Source organism: Saimiri boliviensis, chromosome 14, assembly GCF_048565385.1.
Source record: "Saimiri boliviensis isolate mSaiBol1 chromosome 14, mSaiBol1.pri, whole genome shotgun sequence".
Taxonomy (NCBI): Eukaryota; Metazoa; Chordata; class Mammalia; order Primates; family Cebidae; genus Saimiri; species Saimiri boliviensis.
The window spans coordinates 55272686-55294146 of record NC_133462.1 but is presented as its reverse complement, the minus strand read 5'-3'; the positions used below and the strand labels follow the sequence as shown (position 1 = coordinate 55294146).

Sequence of the window (21461 nt, the reverse complement as noted above, 5' to 3'; positions counted from 1 at the left end):
AGAAACTTGCATAGAATATTCCGTAAAAAAAGGATTGTCTGATACTTGTAGGAGAAAGTTGAGATAGAAACGGAAGTTGTGTAGGGAATTCGTGTTAGTCACGCCATTTGAGTTCCATCCTGTACTTCTGTCTAATAGCAAAGGGGCTAACGCCCAGCTGTGGGGTTCAAATCCCCGCTTAGTCATTTGCTGCATGGGACAGTAAGGATTTCATTTATCCTTCTTCTATCTCAGTTTCTTCACCTCTGCAAAATACTAATTAAGTACCTACTCCAGAATCTCTAGGAGGATGACCCAGGCATTTGGTGTGTGTGTGTGTGTGTGTGTGTGTGTGTGTGTGTGTGTGTGTGTGTGTGTTTAAATAAAGCTCTCCAGGTAAATCTAATGAAAGACTCGGCTTGGGAGCCTCTGGAAGAGATAAAAATCTAAGATTCTATAGCTATATTTTGTGGTTGTTATATTAGACTGTTTTCACATTGCTATGAAGAACTACCTGAGGCTGGGTAATTTATAAGGAAAAAAGGTTAACTGCCTCACCTGCTCTGCAGGCTGTACAGTAAGCATGGCTGGGGAGGCCTCAGGAAACCTACAGTCATGGCAGAAGGCAAGGGGAAGTAGACTTGTCTGACATGACCAAAAGGAGGGAGAGAGAGAAGAGGGAGGTGCTATACACTTTTAAACAACCAAATCTCATGAAAACTCCCTCATTATCACAAGAACAGCAAGGGGGAAATCCACCCCCATGAACCAATCTATTCCCAACACTTGGAGAAGATTGTAATTGAGGATTACAATTCAACATGAGACTTGGGCAGGGACACAAATCCAAACTGAAGCAGTGTACACATCAAACCACCATGAATTCAAACTAAATTAGATACTTAGAAACATGTTCTGTCCTTCAAACTATATTGCAGCTGCTACATACATAGAATTTTTTCAATAAATATTAAGTAATTCATTCTAAGAAGACACTTATTTTAGAGAAATAATGCTTTGGGGGCATAAAGTAACAAGGCCAAATCAATGGCAGAATCTGGGGAATTCTTATCCATCTGGAACCTTCCACAATATACTGTGTTATTTTTGTGCAATTAATGTGATATTTCCATATATGTACAAAATTGTTTATGTCCCATAATTCATTGTTATTTCTAGGAAAGGGAATTCCCAGACCCACTACCATAATAATATTATAAGTATAATATTTTATGTAAACACAAGCTGAGTTTTTTGTTTCTGCATCTATAAAATGCAGATGTGACCAGACCTCTCATCCAGAGACAATGAGAGGTAATGAGACTAATAATCCCTGTGAAGGTAGCAGGCAAAGTTTTAACAATCAAAATCAACAAAAAATAGCTAAACCCTAGGCTTGCAGGGATAATATTTCTTTTCTTATTGTCAGGCTTTTGCTTCTTCTATATAAATAAGAAAGACTGAGAATATTATTCCCAGAAATTCTGCATCCAAAGGGAAATGTGCTTATTTCAATGGGAATTTGACCTTTGCTTTAGGTGAAATGATCAGAGCCCCTGGATGAGCAGTTTGTCTTTCTGGTCCCTGGAGCATTGTTCATGCACACTTGACTACATTTCTTCTCTGTCCTTAAACCTTAAATGGGGTCAATAAACACACTTGTTTGATTTGGATAGTCTTACTCATAATCTTCATGACATTTTAAGTACTTAACAATTCTCGTATGACTTTAGAGCCTAATAAAATCTGTTGACTATACATAAAAGAATAAAACGAAGTATACCTCTCAGGTAGACCTGTCAGAAAAGATGCAGGCCTCAATTTACACTGCAGCAGTTACGAAGCTCAGAGACAGAGGTATTAGGGTTTTTAACAGCAGTCCAGCTAGAACCCCGTTGGGGGATAATTGGGCAATTATAAAAGAAGAGTCATCACCATACAAGTTTGATTGTGACCAATTTTATTTTAGAACTGCATTGTAGGGGGCTTTATGGTAATGTTGTTTATTATTTTTATTTGCATATTTTAAAAAAAATTCCCAAAGCGATGCTTTCATATACATCTTCACAACAGTAGTCAAGTCTGGAGATGATTTACACTGTAGCCTCAAGGATGCAAGAACAATGAAGTAAATCACAATTCTGGGTAGGTTTTTACAGATATCTGCTACCAAGATGAGCAAAAAGCTCAGGCTTTTCAGTCCTTTTAAATAGTTCTTCATCTAAAGCAAGAGAAATACACTTTGGAAAAGTTCAGTTTTGAATCCCTCCTGTGGCTTTTACATAAGAAAGCGTTATGCATCTTAAGTTCTAGGACTCATGCAGTTCATATTTGTTGCTGTTTTAGGCACTGCTATAAGTACTAAATTGCAACAGACTCAAGAAATCCAGTTTTCCAAATATGATTATTAAATGGTTCTCAAAAGAACCTTATGGAAGTTACAGTCTGAAGGATGGTGACTTGACCTGTGATGCATTTAACATGCACAGTTTTTAAATTTTGCTTTGTCCTAAACATCATAAAATCAACTAAAGGTAGATTTGATTATGGACTTCAACAAGGCTCACATTTGAGAAATGAAATAACACAGACATGAATAGATTTATAGGTTCATCACATCAAAGAGGTAATCATTTGTAACTTTCCAACATTTTAAAATAAAAGATTATATAACTTCAACTCAAATGAGGCTTGAAAAAAAAAAACAAAACATAGCATTCTTGATATAAAGTGTTCTGTTAACATTGCTCTTCAGTACCTTCTTTATTTATTTATATATTTTTTGGTATGTTTGCATATTGCATCCAGAGCTACAGATTTTCCACAGTGCTTTTCTGCCTCATTCAAGTATAATAAAAGTAGAAATCTATAGAAGCTCTAAGGTTAAACAAACTGTATATCATACAAAAAAATTAACTTAATTTACACAGTCAGAAAGTATTGGCAATGCCCTTTATAAATCTTATCAAAGATTCATCACAAAGGATAATACAATCTACATATGTGGACTCACCATACAAATGCCATTTTGATTTAGGTGGTGCAGAAGTGAATATCTGTTAAATGTACACATGTAGAATCAGCAATTTGTACCGTATATATTTCTTTTAAAGTAACAGTATTATCAATACTAATCTAAGGTACAGGATTTTCTTATTGCATATTTATTGTTGCTGAGGCAGTTAGTTATGATACAATAACACAATATCCATAATAATTTTAAATAAACAAAAACATTTCTTCTGGCAACAATATAAAGAATATATTTTTCCTAAAATCAGTAAGAACATTGCTACATACAGATTTACTCAAATACTGAAAAACATGACCTTAAGGCATCTGCCAGAAAACCGGATGCACATATTTATATGAACTAAGTTATGGAAGAAAAAAATATTGCACAAAATCCTATTATTTTCAAAATAAAATATTCTTCTGTCTAAATGTACATAACTCCTTATTTCTCCCTCAAATCATGTTAACTGGCTTGCCCAAAACCAGTCTGCCTCTTAAATAAGGTTTAAGAAACATACACTAACAATATTACTGGGCTTGACCCAGGAAAGAGACATTAGTACTGACATAGGGTTTGTAAAAACTATTTCCTAAATTAAGAAGTACTTTGGAGGAAACTAGATTTTGGATTCATTTTACATTCTTAAATATTCTGATTTACAAATATCTTAAGATTCAGGGTCTTTTATGCCAAAGAAAACAGAATTTGTTTAAGAAAATTTATCCATGAAAATAATGAATCTTTTCCTGAAAAATCCAAATTTTCTACAAGAGAATGAAGGTCTATCGACTGAGACATTCACAGTGTTCTCTTGATCAGGAAATCTACTTGCTCACCTTAATTAAGAAAGAACTAATTCATTAGAATTCCTGAATCCTATTGTTAGGATATTAGCATAGAATAGCACTAGTAATAGCAGTCACAGTTTTTATTTAAAAGGGAGGGACTGTTTCTACAGAACGCTGTTATTCATATAAAAATAGTAAAAATTGGATTCCCATTAACATGCATCCACGCCTTCAGTTACTCCTAAACTGAGTACAGTGTCTCTAAATATTGAAAAGGAGCATCATTCCGTTATAGAGAGCCCTGTGCTGCCTTTTTGTCTGTTAATAAAATTAATAATAAGACACTCAGCTTCTAAAAGAGTATCTGAATCTGCCCTTTAAATGTGGGTATCTTAGCAGCATAATATTTAGCATAACGATTGAGAAAGTTAATAAAATTAGAAATGATACTAGGGTTCATACTTAGAGCATGCTTTAAATTAAGCAGCTAGATTTTTTTTTTAAACCTTTGTGTATGTGTGTTAGAATCTCAGCTAATAACTTCCAGGCAAAGCGCATTATTATTATTATTTTAATAAAAATTTGCAATTCCTTTTCCTTTTAATTTGTTCCTTCAGAGCAGTGACTATGTCAGTTATTTTATTTTCTCACATCCTCAGCTACAAGTATTCTGCATATAACTGGTATGAAAAGTCAATGAATAGGTTTTAAATGAACATGTTATTAACTAATTTTAATTGACTGAAAAAATAATCATGCTATATTTTGGTGCCTTTCTAAGACACATTAAAGTAGGTAATCATCAAAATATACCACTTAATAATATTTTCGCTTAAAAAAAATAGCTGCTATATTCATATACTATTTCTCTATACCCCTGAAATACCACGGATGCAATATCTAAGGGTAAAAAGATAAAAGTGAGAGTGGGATTCTGAAAGAACCATGACTCCACTATAGGCCAGATAAAGACTATGAACCAAGGCCAAAAGTCTTTTTAGTTTATACAATTCTGTTGTATTAACAGGTGTTGCTTCTTTGAAAAATAATTTCAAACAGCAGATGAGCTTACAAATATTTGGTTTAGTTACCATAGAAAATATGGGCACTGTAGAATATAAGATAACAATTCTTGTTTATTTCAGAACTCACCCCAATTTCACTTTATTCTCACTATATCCACCATAATACTAGGAAGTTCCATTTTAAGAGCAGACTTTGAATAGTCAAAATTTTACTGGTTTGAAACACAAATACTTGTTAGTATTCTTCTGGATGTTTTTTGTTTTTAACACAGAATAAAACAGCTAATGTTCCATTAAAATAAGGCACAAATCACTTTTTTTTTTTTTTGAGACGGAGTTTCGCTCTTGTTACCCAGGCTGGAGTGCAATGGCGCGATCTCGGCTCACCGCAACCTCCGCCTCCTGGGTTCAAGCAATTCTCCTACCTCAGCCTCCTGACTAGCTGGGATTACAGGCAAGCGCCACCATGCCCAGCTACTTTTTTGTGTTTTTAGTAGAGACGGGGTTTCACCATGTTGACCAGGATGGTCTCGATCTCTCGACCTCGTGATCCACCCGCCTCGGCCTCCCAAAGTGCTGGGATTACAGGCTTGAGCCACCACGGCCGGCCCTCACAAATCACTTTTAAATACCTTGAGACAATTATCTTACTTAGGAGTGGCTAAATATCCCCAAAACAAGAGTATTGTAACCAAACACCTTGAAAGGTGGCTGAAAAGTAGAACAAAATTTAGATTTCTGAAACCACGTTGTTGATTAAGCAAATGGCCTAAAAACCAGATTTGCCCCTATGCTATACTCAACAGTTATTCTTCTGAGTTCTGAAAAAAAAAATACCATACCTCATTTCAAAATTCGTATTAAAAGGCTGATTTACATTCTTTTCACAAATCATGAAGGAATATTTGCCAAGTGGATTAACAACCAGAGTAATTTCTCCTTTTCTCCTTTCCTTCTGATTTAAATCAGCTCTTTTGATATATGGACTTCTTCCATTATAAACTTCAGTAAATTGGAATTTTGTAATAAGCTTATAAAGGCAAAATTTGACAAGAACCTTGAGTCTTCTGTATTAAAAAATAGGGATTAAACACTGTTTTCCTTAATGTATACAGAGTCCATAAAGGGAAACAAGACTTGTCTTCTTATATAGTCATAATGAATAAGTGTACCAAATAACATATATTCATTTAGATTTTGAAATGTAGGTTTTAAAAGACCTTGGCCATTATTTAAATTATTTTTAAATAATTTTTAATCATTTAAAATAATTTAAAAAATAATTTTAAATAATTTTTAAATAATTTAAAAACTACTTAAAAATTATTTATAAAAATTTAAATAATTTTCTTTAAATTATTTCAAACCCTCTTCTAGGATTTTAACTGAAATTATATTCTTTCAATAAATATTTAGAATGTCATCTTATTGGGGTTCTTTAATGATTTCTTGAACATATAGTCTTAAACGTAAAAAAAAAAATGATGATTGGGGATGTCTAGTGTGGATACACTGAAAATGCTAATAACAATTTAACCTTACTATCACTGCTGTCTTCCCCTGATTATAACTGTTTATCTGTCTATCATGAAGTAATCTGTACATGATTTTTTCTCAGATGAATTCCGAAGCTCAACAGTGAATCTGAGAAAAAAGAAACAAATTTTCTACACAGAAGAATTAAAAATAATTTATGTAGACACTTCTCTGCACTAAAGAAGGGAAATTATGACTCCTCACTCCTGCATGTAGTGACTTCCTTCCAAAAACGACAGCATGGGAAGGGCAGGAATAAGTTTAGAATCACAAATACTACCTCGGCCTGGTTATCAAGGTCTGTGTCAGCATTCACAAATCATGTTGACACTATGTACCCTAGATCTGACCAGATGAAAATGGCACTTTACTTCTGTGACCATCTCCCCAAAACCCATAATCCCAGTCTAATCATGAAAAAAAAAAAAAAAAAAATTCAGCAAACTCCAAGAGAGGAGCAGTCTACAATTTATCTGACAGTACTCTTCAAAGCTGTCAAGGTCATCAAAAATAAGGCAACTCTAAGAAACTGTCACAGCCAAGAGGAGCCTAAGGAGACATTCCAACTCAATATAACGTGGGATTCTGAATAGGATCTTGAAGTGGAAAATGAATACTAAGAGAAAACTAAGAAAATCTGAATAAAGTATGGACTATCAACACTGGTTCATTAATCGGGGCAAATGTACCATAGTAACGTAAGATGTTAATAATAACAGGGATAGATGGGAGCTCTCTGTACTCTCTTTGCAATTTTTTTGTAAATCTAAAACTTCTAAACTATAAAGTCAATGATATTAAAAAGTGAATTTCAGATGATACCATAAAGCATTTTGATAGAGGTTATTAATTAAAAAAGGATTTTTTTTTTTTTTTTTGGTCAGGCCAGTTTTGGTTGCATTTGGCTTTCTTGGGTGGACCCCTAAGAGACTGTGAAAACTTTTTAAAGTATCTCATTTGTAAACAGAAGTCATTAACTTCACATTGTAATTCAGTACTTCATATATTTCACTGAATGAAAGGTGAATGTATATTTTTATACTTTTTGGAAAACATGGCTATAGTGCTTTATATAAGCAAATTAAGTATTCCCATAAGAGAGCTTTTTAATCTTGAAAAGATGAATTTTGACCTTGATTTGATGAACAGAAGAAGGCATTATTGCTCTGCAGAACACTAATAACTTATCCTTCAAACGTTACACATACTTTCATACATTATTTAAGTATGCTTAATACAGCTTTAAGATTAAGGCAATTAGTGGGTTAATGTTTCATCAGTTTCAGGCTAGTTTTGATAGGTTTTGATATCGTGATCCGTTCATGCTCAACCAGATTAGTATAGTAGCTACTGGTTCTGTGCATGGGTTATATATGCAAAGTTAATTTAAATAAAATGAATGAATGGCATTAAGCACCAAACACTGGGAAATCTTATGTTCAATACATACTTTTAACATACATACAAACTAGTACCTGATTTAAAAGCACAGTAGAATTTGCTTTATATTTAAAAATCAATGCATTTCATATATCCTTGAAACGAACAAGTGAGGAAAATGTTCCAAATGCAAAAAAAAAAAAAAAAAAAAAATTAAATAGTAAGAGTTGCCATTCCTACAAATAATTCTGTTTATTCAATTGCATTGAATCTCAAAATGTTTCCGTAGAAGCTTGGATGCAAGATTTAAGTTTGGTTTCCATTTGTGTTTTTGTCTGAAATGTTCAAGCTCTGTTGGAAGTCAGAAGTCATATGACATAATGACACCACTTCATGGAGCAGGCCAATAGCCTCTGAAGTCTCTTTGGCTTCTTTCCCTTCTTTCTCCCAGGGAACAGAAGTCGATGAATGCCGCCCAAGACTAGGTATAAGCAGATCATCTGAAATCTGGCTTAATGTTTCCCTCTTTTCTGTTTTTCCTTTATCAGTCTGGGAAACGTCAGGGGAAGTCAGGTGGAGATCCAATCCTGAAGTAGGGTCACTCACATTGTCAGCACTGAGGTGCTTGTCACTGTTTTCCTCTTGCAGAATAAATAGAGAATCTGTCAAACCACTAGAGGAAACCCGCTTCCTGGGAGATGGAGGGAGGTGTTTGCCATGGAGAGCACTATCATCCTGCCCAAGATTCCACTCCGCTTGGTCACCAGAACCCCCACAGAGGAGAGCCAGATTATTCTCACTAGGAGCATTAGATTTATTCTGAAAAATGAAGAAACAAGAAATTCAGAAAACTTTGAATAAGCCTTAATTTAGTGTATTTTTTTCCCATTTTGAAATACATGTTAATAGTGTTAAGTGCCTCCCAGAGAAAATATAGCCTTGAGAGTTAATTTTAAACATTTCCAAATGGCTCTATTAACAGGGACGAAATGGAATGGACTTCAGTTTCCATTGCCTAGCAGCTGTCACCTATCAAATTCAAACTAGATTATATAATTAATGCCAAGTTCTGAAGTCACAATCAGAACAGGACTGTCATTACTCATTCTATTTCTGCTGTTTCTAAAGCATTCAGTTGAATTTGCATAAAATCATGTTAAAAAATAAAATCCCCTTATTTTTAAAGTAATGAAATAGAAAAAGACGATTTGAATGAATACATTTAGTACAGTTTTTTTTTTTTTTAACTCAGGAAATATGGGGAAAAAGTGAAAACATTTCACATTTTAAAAATTCCCCAGAGACAAGTATAAAATTGGATTGTAAAGTAACATTATTGCTTGACAAAATAATTTCAATTAACGACAATAAACACCAGAACTAGATAAATAAAAGGGAAAATACTAGAATTTTATTAATAGAAATAATTTTTAGTGATTAAATTTTATATTTTAAAAGTTTTGACCCTTACCTATTTATACGTTAAATGCTTCTACCAACAAAGATTACAAGATCCAGTAATCACAGCAAAAGCAAGAATATTTCCTTTTAATTTTATAAGACAAAAAATCAACTAACCGTAGGTTTGTAATCAATGTCATCCATTGATCTAAAGAAATCCAAGCTCTTTGCAGCTGCCAGCTTCCCCTGATCTGAGCTGTGTGTGCTCAGTGTATCAAGGATCTCTCCCAGTAAGTCCATTTCACCTGAGTATGGAGTCTTCACTCTTGTTTCAACAGAGTCATCACTTTCATAAAGATAAGCAGAAGCTTCTTCACCGTCTTCAGAAGATAACCTGAAGAAAAATAAAACATGCAGTAGTAGGTAAAGAACCATATTTGCTGCATGTAAGTAATCTCTCACCAATTACATTACATTAATGAGAGACTTAATGAGAGAGTTAACAACAAAATCAATTTGGTTCATGACCAAATTCTTTATAGTGATGTATACACCAATTCAAATACAGAAATACTTTGTACATGCATTAAGAACAAATAAACAAAAAGTTGATGGTATCTTATAAAACTGAAAGTAGAAGTAGGGCTTTTCACAGTTTAATTCTGTGGAATTTGGAACCTTTACTTAGGAATATTAGACTGAATTACTTGGAAAGTTTGCTATAGCCTAAATTCACTTGCAAGATTTAATATGGTTTCCCTATTCACTTATTTTAGAGAATGCATATTCCTTTACAGAGAAGTATATTTAATGAAGAAAAAAGAATGTTCGTTTTGCCACTGACATACACCAACTGTAAAAAGCTAAACATCTATTATTTCCCTTATATTAAAATTATTTTTTAATGCTTTTTAATAAATTTTCATCTTCTGATATCACCATAGGTTTAAGTCTCCTGTGCCCTCAATTCCATTTCTTTCTATTGACTATTATCATTGTTCCTGATATTTGAACTTCCTCTCTTCAGAATGAGTAAGAGCCTAATTTAGATGGACTTCTACTTCCCCTAATACTATCCCAGGTATCTCTGTAGACATTATTGTTTTCCAAGAACAAGATATTTGAGATCCATCTTAGTTCCTGTCCCAAGATATCCACCACAACATTCCAAGTAGCACTGGGTCCTTTTGCTGAAGAACACTGTATAAGAACAACATCTGAGCTCTAGGAGCGCATATTCCTCAAAATACCCTTTATAACTAAAAACTTCTGCTGTTAAGCCATACGGCCTCACAGGACACCAACATCCATTACTTACTTGCTTGTTCTTTCAATGTCATCATCATCATCATCATATAGAGCACCATCAAGGCTCTTAAGAGGCCTTTTTAAGCGTGCCTGGAGAGACAGATTGACAATAAATTGGCATTGGCAGTTTAAAAAATTATGCTGAGCAATTTTCAAAGAAACAACATGATTTGATAAGAAATAAGTTTGCAAGAAATATGCATTCAGGGTTTTTGAATATTACCCAATAACCTGACAAACTGGGACAGGAAGAAAGGGAGGCGATAAGAAATATTTGTCTCAACACTTACAAATAAAAAACACCAATAAAAACACAAATCACTGATTGAATACACATGCACAGTCACACAGTCTTTCAGGCCCTGATTTAGAAATACTTGACTTATCATACCCCCATGCACCCATTACACAGTTTCAACAATTATCAGTATTTACCAATTTGTTTCTTTTATCCCTGAGCCACACTCTTCTCTACCCCAAGTATTTTAAAGCTGTGCTTCTCAAATCTTTATGTGCGTACACACCTCTTAGGGATGTATAAAAATGTAAAAGTGTGGATTCTGGTTCTATAGTGTTTCTGGGCCTGAATTTCTGCAGTTCTAACAAGCTCTTAGGTGAGGTCAGTACTGCTGAATCTGGGCGTCACACTTTGAATCGCTTTTTGAAGCAAATCCCAGGCACCCTATTGATTCACCTGAAGAACTTCACTATGTATTTTAAACATTTTTTTTAACATAACCAAAATATCATTATCATACTTAGAAAACTAATAATTGTTCTTGAATATCTTATATTACTCAGGCCAAATATTGCTCCCCAGATTTTTTAGTTCGCTTCTTTGGATCAGAATCCCAACAACGTTAGTATCGTATTTGATGTGTTTCTCAAGTCTCTTTCAGGGGACTCAGTTCAACCTTCCCTCTCCTATACCCTGTCCTCATTTCCTATAAATCGGTAGCTACAACTGGAAGCTTAGCCTGTTTCTTTTTCATCTTCCTTTGTTTTGGGCAATAATATTACATGGTTATTGATATGTACATTTTTACTGTATCACAGGTGTAGGCACATAAAATGTTTTAATATCTCATTTTTGGTGGTACTAAGATTGATTAATGATGTCAGATATGATTTGTTGAGCCAACCATTACACATTTTCTAATCAACTTTTGACTTGAAGGTTTCAGCATTCCATGATAACCACTGGCTAAATCCACTGTTTCATTAGGGGCTAAATAATGATGCTTGTCTAGAGCATTCCTTCTATATTTATTTGCTGGCATTCTACAAAGAAGAGCTTTACCTTATCAACTATTTGACTATTCCAAAATACAATGTACAGGAAAGACAGGACAAATCCTTGATTTCTTTCCTTTTATTTAACAGTTTTCAGAGTGATAAGCTAGTTAGTGTCCTAACAATTTCTAAAGGCAAGTCATGAAGGTTTTTAAAATTACCATTATTAGTAGATATTCGATGTTGTTCAATCCACTACAATTCCTCTTCTTAATGTTCAAATTGTTCCATCTTTGAAATGTACCATGATTATGTTTTTAAAATCATCCTTATCTTTTACCCAATTAACTTGATAAACTGGGACAGGATCTTGAAATATTCTCATATATCTTGAAATATTCCTAGATTAAATGATATGCTTTTGGGTATTTATTTCAAAATAACTTAATGGTGGAGAGACAGCATAGGTGGGGCTGGGAGTGAAGTAAGATTGGCCATGAGTTGATAATCGGTGAAAGCTACATAAAAGGCTCCCAAGGATTTTATACGCTTCTCTTTCCTCTATATATGTTTGAAATTTCAAAACAAAGTTTTTTTTTTAATGACTTCGTTCTGTTACCAGTGGTAGCCCTTTCAAGTTGATTGCTGTGTCCTTTGACATAGAAGTGTTTAGTAAGCCTCATGCTTTTGGCACAATAAGATGTCTCATTTCAACTCAGAATTTTTCTGCATCAAACCTGGAATCAGTCATTTCTTTCTTTCTTTTTTTTTTTTTTAAATCCTGGTTTCTTTAGATGGGAAATGGCATTTAAAGGTTAGAGTCTGGGTGCTATGGGTGGTCATGGCTGTAAGCCATCCTTTTGAATGAACAACAGTAAACTTGAATTTGGAGACTTCAACCATGACACCAGAGAGGAATAACTTTCTGCCTTCTGACTTTGAGTTCCCAATCTAGAGAACTGTCTTCTTTTATTGCAGCCACAGAGTAAGCAAATTTCTGGAACCCATAGGACTGATTCCTACTCCACCCTCTCTATGCCACTGCTTATGAGTGGCAGAAAGGAAGGATAAGTAGCAAAATATGTTCTTATAACCCCTACTTGAAACATGCAGTGAGGCTCTCACAAATTCAGTGATTAAAAATATATCTGGGCCTATAAGTGTCTATAACTAGGGACTATCTCCTCACCACTATAAGTTTAAGGTACATGAGTTAAACAGAAATACACAGAGTAGCCTAGGAACAAAGCCACCACTCACAGCAATATTTCTGTGGGAAAAACATATTTCACCCACTCCCTCCAAAACTCACAAAATATGATACAATCCTTTGTTTCTGAAGACAAGCCATTATTACGAAGAGCGCTGTACATTCTTGGCTTTATGCCAGCTAGCAGGTCCTGCATTTAACTTTTTGTTTACAAAGGAAACAAACTGAAACAAACAAAGTCTATGAGAAAGCTGAGACTTTCTATTGCTATCAATTAAAATGACTACTACTTAAGAACTAATACAGGGAGCTGAGAGAATACATACTTAACAGTGTTCACACTTGTAGAGTACTTTGCAAAACACTCTCACATACACAGGGAATATAAAGTTAAATTAAGTCAAGTCTTTGACACTGAACAGCTCTAAGTCTAATGGATCCCACAGTAAATCTGGAGGTATTCCCAGAGAAGTACATAATTTGCCCAAGGACACACACTTTATCAAAACTAGGAACCAGAAAACAGAACTTATGTCTTGCCCTGTTGTGTTTCAAGTCCCTTGTTCATTTTCTTCCACAAAAGTTACCTTTATAATCTGTAGCTGTCTGCATATAACACAGATTCTCTAGTTTTTAAAGTCCAACTTTTTTATGAAGCTACTGCTTTTTCCACAAACATCTAAGTCTTGATATAAGCTTCACAGGTACATTTAAATTAGTTTCATATTTCCTAGTTAGACAAGGATTCTATCAATTTCTATATATGGATGTTAAACAGTGTATCTTATAATGAGGTTTAATACTAGATGTAAAATTAGAAACAGAAGTAAAACTGATTAATATGCTGTTTTCATTTCCTTGGCTGTTAAGCTTTGTGTTATCTATACTTATTGCACATGCATTTAAAAATTATTTACATATATGAAATAAACTTCTTCTAAGTAATAGTCATTGACTATATATCAACCTGCATTAGGAACTACAATTTATACGTAAGAAATCACGTCCAAACACGTGGTAGAATATGTCAATTACTTGACGACTTCTACATAATTTTGTTAAGGTCCCCAAAAAAAGAAAAAAAATTAAGAAGAAAAATAATAATAATGTAATCAACATTTAAGATAGAGAAGAAGGGCAGTAGAGATAATCTGAGTCCCTACAATCTCAGCAGCTGTTGGTGTTCTGGTGGATAGCCACTCTGAAGTACAGTGCTTTCAGGGGAAATAAAGGACAGTCTTCCTCATGTTCAGAACATACAACACAGGGCAAAAAGACTTGGTCACAATTTTTAAAGTAAAGATGTTTTGTGGGGAAATGATAGTAAATACGTTTAGACTGCAGAAAAACACATCATGTATTCTTAAGGGCACGAATATGTAGCTAGTAACAACACATCTTCATCCAGATTAACAAATCACAGACATATCATTGTCCAAAAATGCATATGAAATAGGTAGACCCTGAAATATACATGACTATGAAGAGAAAAATAATCTCAACCTACACAATAAAAATAAAATATATATCCATTCTTTTAACACAATTGGATATAGCTTTGAGGAAGGGTGTACATGTCTCCCTCCCCTCTATTTTTTCTAACTGTAAAGATAATAAACAGATGCAGCTGCCAATAGAATGAGTCTTATATGTTGTATATATTCAGAGAAATATATTCTATTTCAGATCTGGATAGAAATCTCACAGTAGTATGTGCACAATGAGAAATTTTCCAAGAGTCAAAACCATTTTCATCATAAAACATGATCTAGAACTTTCTGAAATGTTCACTAAGTCATACGGCCTACATTTGTGAACAGATGCTTTTTTGAAAATAGTGATAATGAAATAGATTAAGAGATTGAGCCATATACAGTTAACATAATAAAATACCTAAGGAAAGAAAAAGTAATTTAATTTCCAGAAAAAAAGCCTAAAATTTTTTTCAAAGCTTTGCTAGACGATAAGACAGAGGACATGCACCTAGAAAATCAGTCTGAGTCACGGGTCAGCCTCCCATTGCTTCTCTGCCTGCTGCCAATATTTAATGCTTTTCTTTTCTGTATTTTTTAACGTGCAGTTTCTGCACAAATTTTTAAGAAAAGGAGAAAAGACTTTTTTCCTTGATCAGATTTCTAATAATAACTAGCTTTCCTTAATATTTTGTTACAAGAGACAAGATTATGATACTGTTTTTTGCTACCTCTGACTTTTAGGAAGCGGTAATAGACAAAAATAACATTTTCTGAGTGTTCATAGTTAGAAAATAGCTTTTTCTACGTGTAAAACCCAGACTTTGGAAGTTCTGATATTTTTAAACATTATTAATATTTTAAGAAATAAAGTTGTTATATTTAATAAAGTCACAGAAAACAAAAAAAAAAGCTATACCCTACACATTTTAGTCTTTGGTATCACACTGATTTTTATAATCTCAGGCAAAATCCTTTTTTTCTGTTATTTGTTTAATGTATATCGGCACTAGTAATCAATTCTAACCTGGAGATTAATAAATATACTTAAGTACCATCTTATTTAGAGAAATAGTACCCACATAAAAATGTACACATGCTGTTTCAGCCAAATGAGATGCAAGCTTTTCAGCCCTCGAAATACCTCACAATATAGATTAAATAAAAAATACAACTAAAATCATTTAAGAGGATGTTTTTCCATCCTTCGAATTACCATACAATTTTTATTTTTAAAACCTAAATATCCATTTGTCAAGGCATAACTCAATATTTCTTTTTACAATCCTGTATCGGATCATTTTATTTCCTCGATTGATAAAAAGCATTAATTTCCTTCAAAATAAAGGTCAAACTTCTTGTCATGAAGGAAACACCTATCTAAATATGGCCAAGATCTATCTTTTTGTTTTGATTTCCTTTCCCCATCCAGCTGGCTACCACCCACCACTTACGCCAAATCAAATAATCTGCAGTTTCCAAACAGAATTCACTGACATTCCATTGTATAAAAGGTACCCTTTGTCAAGTTTCTCCTCCTGTTCTTCTTTACCTGGAAACATTTGACTTATCCTTCAACATCCAGCACAAATGTAGCCTCTGGAAAGCTTTCTCTTTATCTAGTCAGTGTTCCTCTGTATGGCCACATATTTGGTAAACATTTGGCAAATGTACTATTAATCTCATTGTGTTATCTGCTCATGTGTCTGCCTGCACCACTACACTCTGAGCTCTCTGTAAGTGGGATTCAAATTTCCTACTTCTTTGTGCCCTTTGCACTCCATTATATGCCTTCCTAGCATGGAAGACAGTAGCAAGAATGCAGTATGTGCTTACTGTATGTTTGTGGATTAAAGAGATGCTGGAAATTCAGAAAATAATCAGATGTGGCTTCTGCCTTACTTTGGGGCAGTACAGAATAGCAGCTTTCAGTAGGTTCTCAATAACTATTTGCTGCTGAAAAAAAAATAAAAAGCATAAATGACATTTGCTTGCCCTTCATTCATTAGGTCCTACAAGTTCAAGGTATGCCCCCTAGGAACCTTTGTTCTAACCCAAAGGTATCACCATGCCCTTCTTCAACCCCTTATATTTGTCCTGAATTGTCCTAGCACAGGACCTTTGCATATGATTATTTCTCTACAAGAAAAGCTCTTCTCTTACATTTGTCCTCTTTGCACTGTCTTTGTCTATACACATCTATTCTCATTCAAAACTATGTAGTAACTGCCTACCCCATACTGAGTCTCTATTATCCTGCCTTGTAGAACACTACAGTCTGTAAATTGCCAACAGATTGATCTTTTTAAAAGGCAAACCTAATCATGCTATACCCCTATTTAAATAAATCCTTCAAAAGCCCCTTGCAGTTTTCAGGATAAGGCTCATACTCCTTGCCTTGCACAGAGGGATCTGGCTAAGGCAGCCTCTCTGAAGGCTTCACCTGCCATAGAGATGCTTGCTCCGCACTACCAAACCACCTCCTTTTCCTGTATACTGCTCAGTGTTTTCTGCCTCTGTCTTACACATGGGCTGCTATGCTACCTTCTTTCTTCCTGGCTCTTCCCTGCAGCGTCCCCCCCACCCCGCTCCTTTTTTTTTAGTTGTCCTTCAAACCTTGGCTCAAGAGTTATCTTTCAGGAAACACTTCCTTGCTCACCAGTTTACACAACATTAAATTCTCTCTCCAGTCATACAGCAGGCTTTTGAGGGCAGGCCCCTTCCCTTGCTGACTTCTCTCTCATGTCCTCAGAATCTAGCACATTGTGTGGTACACTCTAGTTCCAGGAAAACTGCGAAAGACCCTGAAAGGAGCAAAACGATTATGAGGTGTCTGATCAGTGGAGTTATGAATGCTGTCTAGAAGGTCCTGTGGGGGTCATTGGGTTCTGTAGTGCTCTGCGTCCTTCATTGTCTTTAACTATCTTGCCAGGATATAATTGGACAAATTGTACAACCAAGGCCTTAACTAAAGTGGCAGTAATGAAATCCGCTATAATGGAACAAACAGGCTGTTGTATTTATGGAGTCAATGCCTACAAAACTCTCCCAGGAAAAGTTACATGGTGCTTGCCTGAGAAAGTCCAACCTTACTGGGTTAAGGAAGGGCCTTTTCTAGAAAACCAGGAATCTTAGCGAATTTGGAGAATCTCAAGAGGAACTCACCCTAATTTACAGATATTTCAGGTAAACCATATGGTGGCAAGGTTTCTTGGGCTTAGTTGCTTAGCTTCAAAGTAGCAAATAGCAGAGACAACATAAAATCAATCTGAGGTTTCTGATGAAAATTTACATACATAAGTACATTCTGGAGCCTTAACTAGGCAATACTGCATGGCTCTAGACAGAGCAAACTCAATTAACTTTCTGGTTGCCCCAATATAAATAATCAGACCAAATCTAGTAAGAACAGCCTTCTTTATGTGACTATGAATAATCGTAGAGATTATTATGAACACAAGTGGGGAGACTGTCAGGAAAATTGTGAAAGACTTTGAAATGGACAAAAAAATTATTGCTGTCCTCCCACTGGAATGCTGAGTGCTGTCTAGCATTCTTTCCAGGATTTTCTGATACATACAGGGCTGCACCATTCATGGTTTTAATTTTATAGCTCTGTGAAGATAGAAATTAATTTGTGAAAAACTCCTAGTACTGCAAATGCTTCTTGGCCATAGAGATGCAAGTAAATTTCGTTCAGGGAAGATGTAATTATTACATTGTGGATAGTGTGGTTTTGTATCTTTTAGCAGATACGTTTCAGTACTCTAGACTGTTCCTGTTTTTCAGATTGTCCTTTATACCACCTTATTGGTTTCCCATTAATGGGCTAAATAAAATGTAAGTTATAAGTGTATTTTTATTGTAAAATTTTCTTTAGGGTAGGCAGAAATGTTTTCTGAATAAATGAATATCTTTATACACAGTAGTTTCTGCTGAGAATTTATTAATCAACTGATAAGAAAAGTATAATCAAGTACTATACTAGTTAATTGACATAAACATTTTTAGTGTCCATGAGGCACAGAAGGGTATTGGATTCATTCACTCAACAAAGATTAAAGAAATGCCTGCTTTGTGCCAGGCATTGAACTGCATGCTAGGGTACAGTGATGACTAAGAGGCTCCTTGTCCTCATGGATATTATAGTCTAATAAATGAGACATGAATTAAATTGAACAGTCATGCAATTAAGCATAAAAATTATGACTTCAGTTAATTTGTAATAAACTATGATTGCTACGAAAGTCCTTCAGAAGTTGATCTAGTGTGGGAGGTCAAGGGAAGTCTTTCTCTGAAAGACAGTTAGTAGATGACGGAAGATGTAGCAATATGTGCAAATGTCCAGTGGTGGGAAAATCAGGGCAAATATTAAGGGATGAAAGGTAATGGTGCATTGTGGATTGGAGATTATGTTGGTACACAGGATTTTTTAAGGGGCCCAATGAGCCTTGCAGTTATGCTCTTAATCACTAGATGGCAGACATACCTTAAGAAGGCAAAAGCCTAGAAATTTAGATGCAAGGGGGATCACAATAAGAAGGTGGGGAAGATCAGAGATTTAGCAGGAAAGTCTGGGAGGTGAGAACTTAGTAGGGGCAAGTAGGCAAGGGACATACTCTGAACTTACAGGTCCTGATAACGAAGAGCCATAGAAAGCCATTTAATCAACAAATATTTATTGAAAACCTACTGAAAGCTGCTACTGTGCATTCTCTGAAAGTTAAGGTAGCAGCTGTATCTCATTTTTCTTTCAGTTTTCAGCGTCTCTTCACTTCAACATCCACTAAGCACTTTACATGCATACTACTGCCTTCCACGCTGTGAAGCATAATAAAACGAATGAAAAAGATGCTCTCTTTTGTCAAGACGCTTAAAAAATACAAGGTAAAATGCCAAAATACTACATATATAGAGCAGTTACAAATAAAAACTTTATTCCTCATTGCATAAACATAATTGATAAACTTTTTGATCGTAGGTGAAAATCTTACACAAATGACCACTAATACTGATAATTAGTGTCAAACTGTTCATGTTCCTAATCATGAAAAAAATATGTTCAGTTAGCTGACTAATAATATAACTGTAACTACATACGACAAACATTGGTAACTTCTGTAACCAAATAAGAAGGTATAGAAGTTTCTGAACTGAACAGACCTGGTGTAGCTATCCAATTAACACTGGTCATTTCACTAGCCATGTTGAGGCTGTGCAAATTAGCAACTCTTGAAAGGCAGTACTACACAAAACAAGGGTACATTTTTTGCATGTAAAACATATCATGAGAGAAAAAAATAACTGAAGTTTTAGATCATTCTGACACAAAGAATTAGGAATAAAATGGCGAATTGGATATCATACAACCTCAATTAGATTGCTCCTAGGGCCTAAACACATATAATGTAAAAGTTTTGCTCCCCTCAAAATGTAATATGTCAAGTACACATCTAATATATGGAAAAACTCATGAAATGAACATTCATATAACAAGGGATGCTTGCTAAGAATGTGAAAAGTTACTAAGTTAATGTAAAAGAAAGGCTACCCGCAGGGAATACAACTTCCTAGGGGAGATATTCTACTAGAGACACTGACCCTACAGGTAGACACTGAGTGAAAGAATATATACTGGCAAAGCCAAGAAGGAAAAGTATTTTATATGAAAGAAAAAAAATACGAAAATGTACACAGAAAGTGACAGAGATAGAAGAACGAAGACACAAAACCACAGAACTTAATGTATGAGGAGACCTCAAGAAATAGGTTGAGTTTAGTTACAGTAAGCAAAATAATCTCTCTTTTCACTTCAATGGTTTCCAGAAAGCACCTCATAAAGTGGAATGATGAAAATCACTCTCCCGCTGCACCGGGGAGCCTGTGAACCTTGCAGTTACCATTCTGATCACCAGATGGCAGACAAATGTTAATAAGGCACAACACTGGGTAAATTTAAATCCTGAGGGTTGGGAGGGGCAGGGATAAGGGATATAGGCAGATGAATGAGAAAACATAACTTTTTAGACATAAAATTAAGACGGTTGCAATACACAAATGTTTTGAAAGTAGGTACAATCTGTACGGGCCTCCATTTTAGAGTTGAGGCAACTGAGATCCAGAAGCATTACCTTGTTTTATCTAAAGTCTACAGCAAATCCCCGAACTTAGTATTTTGCAGCCTAAGAAAAAATGCCTGCATGAAATAATATGTGAATAAATTAAAGTATAATATAGAATTATAATGGTGACACCTTAAAATGCATGGCAGTTTACAATTTGAAATGAGCTTTAAAAAGATGTGTTCTAATTTGTACAGGTAATAACTAAAGTATAGAATTAAAAGATTTACCCATGATTGACTTGCTTCAGTGTGTTAGCTGTTTATGTACTGTACTTTATTTCATTTAAATATCTTCTATACAACAGAGTTGATGAACATTTTCCCTATTTTACATCTTAGGAAACCAAAAGATGAACAGAGCAAAGTGACTGGGGCAAGATGAGGTAAATTGCAAGAGACAGAGTGTGACCCCAACCCAAGTGATCTGACTCATGAGCAGAACTGTTTTCATCATAACTATGCTAGATAAATGAGTCCAGAGAGACCCAGACTGAATGTCCAAGAACTAACCTAAGAAAAGCTAGTTCTAAAAATGGCAAGCCTTAAACCTCATTTTTAAGGGCAGGCGGCAGTTACAGAATGAGAGTGGTAATGTTCAAGGTAGGTGAAACGTCACGAGGAAGAGACAAGAGCTGAACATACTTTGCCAAAGATGCTGAAAACAGACCCAGGGCAAAAAGGTAAACTGGAAGATTAACGAGATACGCATTTGGTGAAGTCTGACGAATTCAGTGGATGAAGTGCTGTTATTACTAGGCTAAGGACACGAAATTTTTTACAAGCATCAGAATTACATTCCTTGAGAGCTAGTGACTGTTATGTGAGACTAGGTCACTAGGGAAGATTCTGATGTGGCCCTAACACATCAAAGGACCCCTTACAAATTCTCCCAGTCCACAGCGATTTCAGATTCTTTGTCAGTTTTGTTCACTTTATTCTCTACCACTCAACTGCCACCTGATATATTCTCCATTATAAAAGAAGGGCTT

General features: G+C 34.9%; 1 protein-coding gene across 8 annotated transcripts in view; it reads right to left on the bottom strand.

The window, feature by feature from the left end:
• Positions 1-1922: 1922 nt before the first annotated feature.
• The window catches only part of DENND1B (DENN domain containing 1B), a 261565-nt gene continuing 242026 nt past the window's right edge, over positions 1923-21461 (bottom strand). For all 8 annotated transcript variants that reach the window (XM_074385089.1, XM_074385082.1, XM_074385085.1 and 5 more), the window contains 3 exons: positions 10444-10523; positions 9303-9519; positions 1923-8543 (listed from right to left, as the gene is read on the bottom strand). In XM_074385089.1, coding sequence (XP_074241190.1) covers positions 8031-8543; positions 9303-9519; positions 10444-10523 — 810 coding nt within the window. In that variant the 3' untranslated portion in view covers positions 1923-8030. The remainder of the gene's footprint in view (positions 8544-9302; positions 9520-10443; positions 10524-21461) is intronic.